This window comes from Capricornis sumatraensis, chromosome 2, assembly GCF_032405125.1.
Source record: "Capricornis sumatraensis isolate serow.1 chromosome 2, serow.2, whole genome shotgun sequence".
Classification (NCBI taxonomy): Eukaryota; Metazoa; Chordata; class Mammalia; order Artiodactyla; family Bovidae; genus Capricornis; species Capricornis sumatraensis.
The window spans coordinates 108062269-108074878 of record NC_091070.1 but is presented as its reverse complement, the minus strand read 5'-3'; the positions used below and the strand labels follow the sequence as shown (position 1 = coordinate 108074878).

Sequence of the window (12610 nt, the reverse complement as noted above, 5' to 3'; positions counted from 1 at the left end):
GGATAGACCCAAAGCATATAGTTTGTTTGGTATATTATGATGATGCAGAAAATCAGTGAGGGTAAAGATGGTTTATTCAACAAATGCTGCCAAAAAATAGAATAGTATCTTTTCTACATACCTTACAGTCAAATAAAATTCTAGGTAAACTGAAAGATTTATGTATAAAAGTAAGAATGTATAGTTACTTAGAAAAAATATGGGGACATTTTAAAATAATTAAGAGTGCAGAAGGTTAACTATTCCCAGGAACTCTAAAAAACTGAAAAATTTGAGTAAATAAAAGTAAAAAAAAAATGACATGACTAAAATTCTCACTATATAGATACTCAAAAGATTTACCACAAAATGGAAGAAAAATACTTGCTACCCATAACATAGATAAAGGTTAAATTTTCTTTTCTTCTTTTTTTTTTTTCATCACAAAGACTATATAGCTTATTTTATTTTATGCATTGGTCATTCCCATAAAATGCTTGGCTCTCATTATAAAATCCTGTTAAAAACAAAACAGTACAAAAAAGTTTTTGGAGTTTAAAGCATTAGAACTTGATAAGCATATAGCTGATTAACTTCTCACTTCATTGTACAGCAGAAACTAACACACTATTGTAAAGACATTATGTTTCAATGAAAAATACAATAAGGGGAAAAAAAAGATTTTGAGGCCTCGTGTAGGCAAAGAACAAAAGATGTGACCCTCTTTCACCTACACTTACAAAGCACTTGCTCTTTTTTTTAAAAAAAAAAATTTATTGAAGGATAATTGCTTTAGAGAATTTTGTTGTTTTCTGTCAAGCATGAATCAGCCATAGGTATATATATATCCCCTCCCTTTTGAACCTCCCTCCCATCTCCCTCCCCACCCCACCCCTCTAGTTTGATACAGAGCCCCTGTTTGAGTTTCCTGAGCCATACAGCAAATCCCCATTGGCTATCTATTTTACATATGGTAATATAAGTTTCCATGTTACTCTTTCCATGCATCAGACCCTCTCCTTCCCTCTCCCTGTGTCCATAAATCTATTCTCTATGTCTGTTTCTTCATTGCTGCCCTGTAAATAAATTATTAAGAACCACTTTTCTAGATTCTGTATATGTGCATTAGAATATGGTATTTATCTTTCTCTTTCTGACTCACTTTACTGTGTATAGTAGTTTCTAGGTTCAACCACCTCATCAGAACTGACTCAAATGCATTCCTTTTATTTTTTTTTTTTTTTTTTTTATTTTTTTTATTTTTTATTAAATTTTAAAATCTTTAATTCGTACATGTGTTCCCAAACATGAAACCCCCTCCCACCTCTCTCCCCATAATATCTCTGTGGGTGATCCCCATGCACCAGCCCCAATCATGCTGTATCCTGCGTCAGACATAGACTGGCGATTCAATTCTTACATGATAGTATACATGATAGAATTGTCTGAGTAGTAGTCCATTGTGTATATATACTACAACTTCTTTATCCATTCATCTGTTGATGGGCATCTAGATTGCTTCCTTGTTCTAGCTATTGTAAATAGTGCTACAATGAACAATGGAATACATGTGTCTTTTTCCTCCTCAGGGTTTCCTCAGGGTGAATGCCTAGGAGTGGGATTGCTGGGTCATATGGTGGTTTTATTCCTAGTTTTTTAGGGAACCTCCATACTGTCTTCCGTAGTGGCTGTATCAATTTACATTCTCACCAACAGTGCAAGAGCATTCCCTTTTCTCCACACCCTCTCAAACACTTATTGTCTGTAGACTTTTTGATGATGGCCATTCTAGCCAGTGAAAATAGTAAGATACTGATGAAAGAAATCAAAGATGACATAAACAGATGAAGAGATATTCCATGTTCTTGGGTAGGAAGAAGCAATGTTGTGAAAATGACTATACTACCAAATGCGACCTATAGATTCAGTGTGATCCCTATCAAATTACCAATGGCATTTTTCACAGAACTAGAACAAAAAAATTCACAATTCATATGGAAACGCAGAAGACCTAGATTAGCCAAAGCAGTCTTGAGAAAGAAGAATGGAGCTGGAGGAATCAACCTTCCTGACTTCATATTATGACAAAGCTACAGTCTTCAAGACAGTAGGTACTGGCACAAAAACAGAAATATAGACCAATGGAACAAGATAGAAAGCCCAGAAGTAAACCCATGCACCTATGGGCACCTTATTTTTGACAAAGGAGGCAAGAATATACAGTGGGGCAAAGACAGCCTCTTCAGTACATGGTGCTGGGAAGACTGGACAGCTACATGTAAAAGAATGAAATTAGAATACTTCTTAACACCATACACGAAGACAAACTCAAAATAGATTAAAGACCTAAATGTAAGACCAGAAACTATAAAACTCATAGAGGAAAACATAGGCAGAACACTCGATGACATAAATCAAAGCAAGATCCTCTATGACCCACCTCCTAGAGTAATGAAAATAAAAACAAAAGGAAACAAGTGGGACCTGATTAAACTTAAAAGGTTTTGCACAGCAAAGGAAACTATAAGCAAGGTGAAAAGACACCCCTCAGAGTGGGAGAAAATAATAGCAAATGAAACAACTGGCAAAAGATTAATTTCCAAAATATACAAGCAGCCCATACAACTCAATATCAGGAAAACAAACAACCCAATCAAAAAGTGGGAAGAAGACCTAAACAGACATTTCTCTAAAGGAGACATACAGATGGCTAACAAACACATGAAAAGATGCTCAACATTGCTCATTATTAGGGAAATGCAGATCAAACCTACAGTTTTGATTAACTGTAAATTACTTACTAAATGTTACTAAAATTTACTAAATTTACTAGTAATTTTACTAAAATTACTAAATTTTCTTAATTGTTAAGGAACATCAACAAATCAAGGAAAACAACCTATTGGAACAATGGGCAGAGGACATGAACAGAGAGTTTTGAAACTTGTGATCATATGAAGAAATGCCTAATCTTAAGAGAAATGCAAATTAAAACTATAATGAAAAACTTTCACCTCTGATTAGCAAAGATTAGAAAGTTAGTGTATTGATGCTATATTGGCAAGGATCTAGGGAAATGAGCACTGCTCTGCTACACTGCTGGAGAGAGTAGACTGATAACAGGGCTGTCAAGGGCTCTTTGGCAATATCATTCAATATGATAAATACACATACCTTTAAACCTAGCAATTCCATCTTTGGTATTTATCTAAGATAAATAAGATATCCTCAAACTTACATAGAATGATTTAGCCATCATTCATCACAGTGATGTTTGTAATAGCAAAAACTGGGGAAAACCTCTGTATTAGTTGGAAACTTTATGTAAATTATGGCACATCCTTAGAAGGATGCGACTTTGAAAGAGATTGAAGTTTTCATGTACCGGTTTGAAAGTATCTCTAAGTCCTGTTGTTCAAGTGAAAACTGTAAAGCATGGAATAGTGTATATTTTGCTTCCATTTGCCTAAGAGAAATGGATGTATTTGTATTTTTAACCAAATACATTTTCTTTGGAAGAATATACAGAATACTAACATGAGTGCTTGCTTCCAGAGAGAACTGGGTGGCTAGAAAACTGAAAGGGAGGAAGAGTTTTGACTACTATGTACATCTTTTGATTGTTGTACATATACATAGTCATCTATTAATAAAATTAAATATTACATCAGTGACCTGTACTTTGCTGTGGTGTCAGCTGAGTATCCTCTCGGAGTGAGCTCCAGTTCACATGTCCTGAGCTTTAATTTGAGGATTAAGGAAGAGTCAGTTAAGTATGGGAACTTTTACTTAAAAATTTTCAAAGGATACTATTAAGCGGGCTGTTCTACTTTCTTCCTTCAAATTATAGTAGTGGTTCATGGCAGTTAGCTGTTGCTATTCAGGAGGGTTGTCAGAATTTGGGGCTCTCTGAAGTGATGATTAAAAATCCCCTGCAGTCTCACTCAGTTGGGCAGACGAGAAGAGTCATTGACACCCTCCTTCCTTTCCAGGTCTGGCTTTTCCACCAAAAGCCCGAGTCTCTCAATCCTCTGGTGAAATATCTGAGTGCTACCACTGGCTTTGGAAGCAATTATGTGACGTCCAAAAAGGTGACTCTCTTTGCTTTGTTTCATTGAAGAGGTTGATGGTGGGCTGGTCCCTGGGTTCCTGACCACCCTCCCAGCTGCCCAGCTTCTCTTCTTTGAGTCTTCCCTCTCTGCCATCACACTGGCCTAATTTCATTTCTTTCTGCTCTCTCCTGCCTTTCAGCTTGGCACATCTTTTCTCCACCTCAACTGCTTTTACCTGTCTTTTTTTTTCCAATTCATTCCTACCATTTATTCTTAAGATCTCAGCTTTTATGTGACCTTTTACATAGAGTCAGGTGCTTCCATGCTAGATTTTTTTGACCTCCTATGCAGGTCAGGAAGCAACAGTTAGAACTGGACATGGAACAACAGACTGGTTCCAAATAGGAAAAGGAGTATGTCAAGGCTATATATTGTCACCCTGCTTATTTAACTTCTATGCAGAGTACATCATGAGAAACTCTGGGCTGGAAGAAGCACAAGCTGGAATCAAGATTGCCGGGAGAAATACCAATAACCTCAGATATGCAGATGACACTACCCTTATGGCCGAAAGTGAAGAGGAACTAAACAGCCTCTTGATGAAAGAGAAAGAGGAGAGTGAAAAAGTTGGTTTAAAGCTCAACATTCAGAAAACTATCATGGCATCTGGTCCCATCACTTCATGGGAAATAGATGGGGAAACAGTGGAAACAGTGTCAAACTTTATTTTTTTGGGCTCCAAAATCACTGCAGATGGTGATTGCAGCCATGAAATTAAAAGACACTTACTCCTTGGAAGGAAAGTTATGACTATCCTAGATAGCATATTTAAAGGCAGAGACCTTATTTTGCCAACAAAGGTCCATCTAGTCAAGGCTATGGTTTTTCCAATGGTCATGTATGAATGTGAGAGTTGGACTGTGAAGAAAGCTGAGCGCTGAAGCATTGATGTTTTGAACTGTGGTGTTGGAGAAGACTCTTGAGAGTCCCTTGGACTGCAAGGAGATCCAACCAGTCCATTCTGAAGTGTGTATTGTTATAATCTACATTTTACAGATAAGAAAATGGAGGCACAGTAAGGTTCAGAAAAAAAAAAAAATAAAGGAGATCAGTCATGGGTGTTCTTTGGAAGGAATGATGCTAAAGCTGAAACTCCAATATTTTGGCCACCTCATGTGAAGAGTGACTCATTGGAAAAGACTCTGATGCTGGGAGGGATTGGGGCAGGAGGAGAAGGGGACGACCCAGGATGAGATGGCTGGATGGTATCACCGACTCAATGGACCTGAGTTTGAGTGAACTCCAGGAGTTAGTGATGGACAGGGAGACCTGGCGCGCTGCGAATCATGGGGTTGCAAAGAGTCGGACACGACTGAGCGACTGAACTGAACTGAACTGAATGCCAGTTCTGGGCAGAACTCATACAGCAGTGGGCTCCTTGCTCCAAGGATAAGCTCTGTGAAGAGGGGAATCACACCCGCTTTCCTTGCAAGTTCCCTTGCACATGGCACATGCTCAAGAAATGTGACACAAGTTGAATGAAATATAAAGCATCTTACTGAGTGAAGTTAGCTTCCCTTTGTGTTTCACTGACAATTATTAGCTTTAATAGTTCGGTATTTGAAGAGGCAGGGGACAGAGTTTGGAAAAATGGGTGCTGTTTTATAGACTCTGTTATCTAAAATGAAATTAAATATAGTTACATAGTAGAAAATGAAAAAATTATCGTGACCCCATAAGGATCAATTTTGTTATATTTTTGTCATGAATAAGGTTTATTTCAGCCTCCCATTTTTCACTGCCTAGCTTATTGTGAGGAGGAAATGGCATAAAATAAAATTCAGTTCAGTTTAGTCACTCAGTCGTGTCCAGCTCTTTGCAACCCCATGGACTGCAGTATGCCAGGCTTCCCTGTCCATCACCAACTTCCAGAGCTTACTCAAACTCATGTCCATTGAGTCGGTGATGCTATCCAACCATCTCATCCATCTGTCGTTCCCTTCTCCTCCTGCCTTCAATCATTTCCAGCATCAGAATCTTTTCAAATGAGTCAGTTCTTCGCATCAGGTGGTCAAAGTATTGGAGTTTCAGCTTTAGCATCAGTCTTTCCAATGAATATTCAGGACTGATTTCCTTTAGGATGGATGGTTTGATCTCTTTGCAGTCCAAGGGACTCTCAAGAGTCTTCTCCAACACCACAGTTCAAAAACATCAATTCTTCAGTGCTCAGCCTTCTTCACAATCCAACTCTCACATCCATACATGACCACAGGAAAAGCCATAGCCTTGACTAGATGGACCTTAGTCGGCAAAGTAATGTCCCTGCTTTTGAATATACTATCTAGGTTGGTCATAACTTTTCTTCCAAGGAGTAAGCATCTTTTAATTTCATGGCTGCAGACACCATCTGTAGTAATTTTGGAACCCAAGAAAATAAAGTCTGTCACTGTTTCCATTGTTTCCCCATCTATTTGCCCCGAAGTGATAGGAACAGATACCATGATCTAATTTTCTCAATGTTGAGTTTTTAGCCAATTTTATCACTCTCCTCTTTCGCTTTCATCAAGAGGCTCTTTAGATCTTCTTTGCTTTCTGCCATAAGGGTTGTATCATCTGCATATTGGAGGTTACTTATATTTCTCCCAGCAATCTTGATTCCAGTTTGTGCTTCATCCAGTCCAGCATTTCTCATGATGTACTCTGCATAGAAGTTAAATAAGCAGGGTGACAATATACAGCCTTGACGTACTCCTTTTCCTATTTGGAACCAGTCTGTTGTTCCATGTCCAGTTCTAACTGTTGCTTCCTGACCTGCATACAGATTTCTCAAGAGGCAGGTCAGGTGGTCTGGTATTCCCATCTCTTTCAGAATTTTCCACAGTTTCTTGTGATCCACACAGTCAAAGGCTTTGGCATAGTCAATAAAGCAGAAATAGATGTTTTTCTGGAACTTTCTTGCTTTTTTGATGATCCAGTGGATGTTGACAATTTGATCTCTGGTTCCTCTGCCTTTTCTAAAACCAGCTTGAACATCTGAAAGTTCACGTTTCACACACTGTTGAAGCCTGGCTTGGAGAATTGTGAACATTACTTTGCTAGCATGTGAGATGAGTGCAATTGTGTGGCAGTTTGAGCATTCTTTGGCATTGCCTTTCTTTGGGATTGGAATGAAAACTGACCTTTTCTAGTCCTGTGGCCACAGTTGAGTTTTCCAGATTTGCTGGAAAATTATATTGAAGCAAATAATTTAGCTAAGGCAGAGTCATAATTGACAGTGACCTTGTCTATATGTCAGTAGCTTGAGGTCAAAGGGAACCATGCTCTCCACTTCCCATAGTATCTGTTTACTGAAAATAAACCTAAGAACATCCAGTGTTTTCCAAACTATATGTGAGATACTAGTTCCTTAAGATTTGCAAAAAGCAATTTGTCATCCAAGTAAGTCTGAGAAATGCTTCATATTATATTCCCCGCCTTTCAGAGACCCATACAATGCACATTATGCCAGCAAAGGCTTTGAGAAGTTGATACAGTTAGGAAATAACGCCTGACATGTTTCCTCCTGCTGTTTCTAAGTTGTTTTTGACTGTATGACGTTTTCTTTTCCTTTTAAAATTTAAGAATGTGTAACAACATCCCAGGAAATTCTTTGGGAAGTCTGTGCTGTGTGCTCAGTTGCTTCAGTCATGTCCAACTCTTTGAGACCCCATGGACTGTAGCCTGCCAGGCTCCTCTGTCCATGGGATTCTCCAGGCAGCAATACTGGAGTGGGTTGCGATTTCCTCCTCCAGGTGATCTTCCTGACCCAGGGATTGAACCAGCATTGCTTGCGTCTTCTGCATTGGCAGACATGTTCTTTACCACTAGCACCACCTGAGAAGCCACCTTGGGAACTCTATTGTAAACGAATAAGCTTACTTTTAGGTCCTCAGAATTTGTTTGAACTTACATCTATTGATCTCAAAGGAATGGCTGATTTACCAAGGGGATAAAATGTTTAATTCCATAAACCAAAGGACTATATTAGCATTTCTTAGAAATGCATTACTGTATGTTTTTAACCTTCGATTATTTTTAGGAAGTCAGCTTTCTGCTGTTTAAAGATTGGGTTGAATTAAAGAGAGCTGTAATTCCTTTTCCAGTTACAACATGAAAAAAATGCTAACATGATTGAATGTAATGTTTTTCCAAAATATTTTAAAGTTTTCTTAAATTTATAGCCTTTTAGCTTTGGGGGCTGGAAGTTCGCTTTGCATACAATGTATCAGTTAAAATTAATTTTCTCCGTAAAACAGAAGAATGTAAAGCAAAGTGGATAAAGCAAGATAAAAGCTAATATTTCTTGCATGTAAAGCAGTTTGGAGAATGGCAGCTTTGGGCTGGCCTGTCAGCTTTGCAAATTGTCAGGTATCCAGGTTCCCTCTGCCATTCCTGAGGTATGGCCCTCATTCTTATGGTTCATGAGAGCAGTGTGAAGAAGGGAGAAAGAAAGGGGTGCCTCATTACCTTTAAAGAGAGTCCTGGGTAGTACCACACACTTCCAGAATTTAGTCCATGGTACCATTAGCTTCAGTGAAGGCTGGAGACTTAGTCTTTCATCTGTAGGGCAGGGAGTTCAGCTAAGATCAGAGCTCTTTTACTAAAGAAGTTACTTACTAGGTGGTAAGTATCAGTTGTTAAAAAAAAAAAGAAAAAAAGAAAAGACTCCTAACATTCCCCACATGGCTTCCACTGCAGCTTTCCCACTAGGCCTTTTTTGGATTCTCTTTCTTGTTAGTCAAATGGATTCCTTTTATTCAAATACTGTTTGTTTTTTTTTTTTTTTTCCTTTCTAGTCATGCCTATCTTGCTTCTTTTCCAGATGGACCTAGATGAAGACACTGCTGAAAAATTTTACCAAAAGTTACTGAAACTTGAAAAGCAGATTAGGGTCACCATTCAAAAAACCAATAACCAGAACTGAAAATGATGCTCTCTGAAACATATTGTGCCTTTTGTGGATTCTGGAGTGTGTGGGTTTCTCCTGAGTTGGACCATGTGCATTTGTGGTAAAAAGTGATTTCTGATGATCTCTTCATTGCAGAATCACCTCTATGATTATGTTTGTGTGTGCATGTGAGAAAAGAATATCTGATATTTTATCAAAGTCACGCTAGAGTCACCCAACTGAGTATCTGTTTGCTAATGAGAGCACAAGCTCTACTTCATGGGATGAGGTGTTGACTTGAATAATTATGACACAATCACATACTGATTTTCCTTTTCACCTGCCCCAGAAGGAGGAAGCACTACTCATTCTCTGAGTAGCAATCTTAGCCTTGTTCTTCACAAGTAGTTTTCCTAGGTCTTGTACCTTATTTCTTCCTCCACATGCCACATTTAAAAATCCTAATACAGATGCCCATGTAATTAATCATCATAGTAACAAAAGTATATGTATTTGGGCCACTTGAATTATTTTCCCTTTATTTGCAACATAGCTTTTATTGATATTGAGATAGTCCATGTTAATAGTGGGCCTGACCTTCACCACAGTTTACAAATTTATTACTGACCAACTTGTTTTCATGACATATTTTAGTGGATGTAATCCTGCACCAAAAATGATTTACTCAAATTGTTTCAATGAATTTACTCAGGTTTTTCAATTAAATAATTACTGGTGGAATGTCTCTTAGTATTAGTAGTGGTTGAAAGTGGTTAGGACTAGTTTGCATGATGTCAAGACAAAATGCTAAAATGCCTAGGTGTTTCAACCAATATCTGGAATATTAGAGTAATATTTTAAATGAGTTAATATGAAAAATTACATGTAAATGTAATGTCTATATGTTTTAAAGTGTGGAATTTTGGTTATTCTTTCTCTAAGTTTGTTGCTAAAGATATTTTTAATAACTTTAAACATACATGAAAATGAGAGCTGACCAATCTCCATTCTCTTTGAAAAAGAAGGGTGAAGTTAGAGAGCTGAAAGCACAGAGCTGGTTTTCATTCCTGTGTTTACTCACTGTTAATTGGAAAGATGGACTTTATTGTGGATCTCAAGCTTTTTGTCTGGGAAGTGGAATAATTATCTTCTTGTGTTCTCTGTTCATGGATATGAAGTGAGAATTAAATGCAGTAATATATGTGAATGAATAAAGAGCATTTTTTGAGAACGATGACTACACAGTATTTTTTAGAGACTAATAAGGGGCACTGAGTGACCACACGCCATCTGACTGAGAGTGGTCTCTTTCTGGAATTTTTTTTTTTTTTTAATTATAGTTGATTTACAGTGTTTCCAGGCATACAGCAAAGTGATTCAGTTATATTCACTTTTGCAGATTCTTTTCCACCATAGAGAGTTATAAGTTACTGAATATATAGTTCCCTGTACTATATAGTAGATCCTTGTTTTATCTATTTGCAGTCTGTATCTGTTGTTTATTAGTAGTGTATCTGTTACTCTCAAACTGCTAATTTAAATTCCCCTCCCTCACTATCCCCTTACTTAACCCTCAGTTTGTTTCCTATCTCTGTGGATATATTTATATGTTTTAAATAAAGTTCATTGTATCATATTTTTAGGTTACACATATAAGTGCTATCATGCGATATTTGTCTTTCTCTGTCTGACTTGTTTCACTCATGACAATCTCTAGGTCCATCCATGCATGTTGCTGCAAATGGCATTATTTCATTCTTTTTAATGGCTGAGTAGTAGTCAGCTGAGCTCAGGAGTAGCTGAGCATTTTTATATACCACATCTTTATCCATTCACCTGTCAGGGGACGTTTGGGTGGCTTTGCTGTCTTGGCTAATGGTGCTGCTGTGAGCACAGGGGTGCATGTATCTTTTCCAGTTAGTTCTCATCCTCCAGATATACGCCCAGGAGGGGGATTGCTCGTGTTGTGTTTAGTCTCTCAGTCATGTACAACTCTTTGCAACCCTGTGGACTGGACCCACCGGCTGCTCTGTGGGATTTCTCAGGTGAGAATATTGAAGTGGGTTGCCATTTCCTCCTCCAGGGGATCTTTCCAACCCAGGAATCAAACCATGTCTCCTGTGTCTCCTGCCTTGCAGGTGGATTCTTTACCCACTGAGCTATCAGGAAAGCCTAGGATTGCTGGATCATATGGTAACTATTTTTAGTTTTTTTTTAGTAACCTGCATACTCTTCTCCATAGTGGCTGTCCCAGTTTACATTCCCACTAATAGCATAGGAGGATTCCATTTTTTCCACACCCTCTCCAGCATTTACTATTTGTACAATTTTTTTTTTCATTTTTTAAAATATAAATTTATTTTAATTGGAGGTTAATTACTTTACAATATTGTATTGGTTTTTCCATACATCAACATGAATCTGCCACAGGTATACACGTGTTCCCCATCCTGAACCCTCCTCCCTCCTCCCTCCCCATACCATCCCTCTGGGTTGTTCCAGTCCACCAGCTCTAAGCATCCAATATCATGCATCAAACCTGGACTGGTGATTCATTTCATATATGATATTATACATGTTTCAATGCCATTCTCCCAAATCATCCCACCCTCTCCCTCCCCCACAGAATCCAAAAGACTGTTCTATACATCTGTGTCTCTTTTGCTGTCTCACATACAGGGTTATCATGACATCTTTCTAAATTCCATATATATGTGTTAGTATTCTGTATTGGTGTTTCTCTTTCTGGCTTACTTCACTCTGTATAATAGGCTCCAGTTTCATCAACCTCATTAGTATGGATTCAAATGTATTCTTTTTAATGGCTGAGTAATACTCCATTGTGTATATGTACCACAGCTTTCTTATTCATTCTTCTGCTCATGGACATCTAGGTTGCTTCCATGTGCTGGCTATTAGAAACAGTGCTGCGATGAACATTGGGGTACACATGTCTCTTTCAATTCTGGTTTCCTCGGTGTGTATGCCCAGCAGTGGGATTGCTGGGTCATATGGCAGTTCTATTTCTGGTTTTTTAAGGAATGTCCATGCTGTTCTCCATAGTGGCTGTACTAGTTTGCATTCCCACCAACAGTGTAAGAGAGTTCCCTTTTCTCCACATCCTCTCCAGCGTTTGTTGCTTGTAGACTTTTGCATCACAGCCATTCTGGCAGGCGTGAGATGGTACCTCATTGTGGTTTTGATTTGCATTTCTCTGATAATGAGTGATGTTGAGCATATTTTCATGTGCTTGCTAGCCATCCATATGTCTTCTTAGGAGAAATGTCTATTTAGTTCTTTGGTCCATTCTTTGATTGGGCCGTTTATTTTTCTGGAGTTGAGGTGCAGGAGTTGTTTGTATATTTTTGAGATTAATTCTTTGTCAGTTGCTTCATTTGCTATTATTTCCTTCTGTTCTGAAGGCTGTCTTTTCACCTTGCTTAGAGTTTCCTTTGTTGTTCAGAAGCTTTTAAGTTTAATTAGGCCCCATTTGTTTATTTTTTATTTTATTTCCAATATTCTGGGAGGTGGGTCATAGAGGATCCTGCTGTGATTTATGTCAGAGAGTGTTTAGCCTATGTTCTCCTCTAGGAGTTTTATAGTTTCTGGTCTTACATTTAGATCTTTAATCCATTTTGAGTTTATTTTTGTG

General features: G+C 38.0%; 1 protein-coding gene across 1 annotated transcript in view; it reads left to right on the top strand.

Moving 5' to 3' along the window:
- Positions 1 to 10105, top strand: part of HSD17B7 (hydroxysteroid 17-beta dehydrogenase 7) — a 31263-nt gene extending 21158 nt beyond the window's left edge. The window contains exons 8-9 of the mRNA XM_068965379.1: positions 3972 to 4070; positions 8893 to 10105. Of these exons, the coding sequence (XP_068821480.1) occupies positions 3972 to 4070; positions 8893 to 8994 (201 nt within the window). The 3' untranslated portion in view covers positions 8995 to 10105. The remainder of the gene's footprint in view (positions 1 to 3971; positions 4071 to 8892) is intronic.
- The last annotated feature ends 2505 nt before the right edge of the window (positions 10106 to 12610 follow it).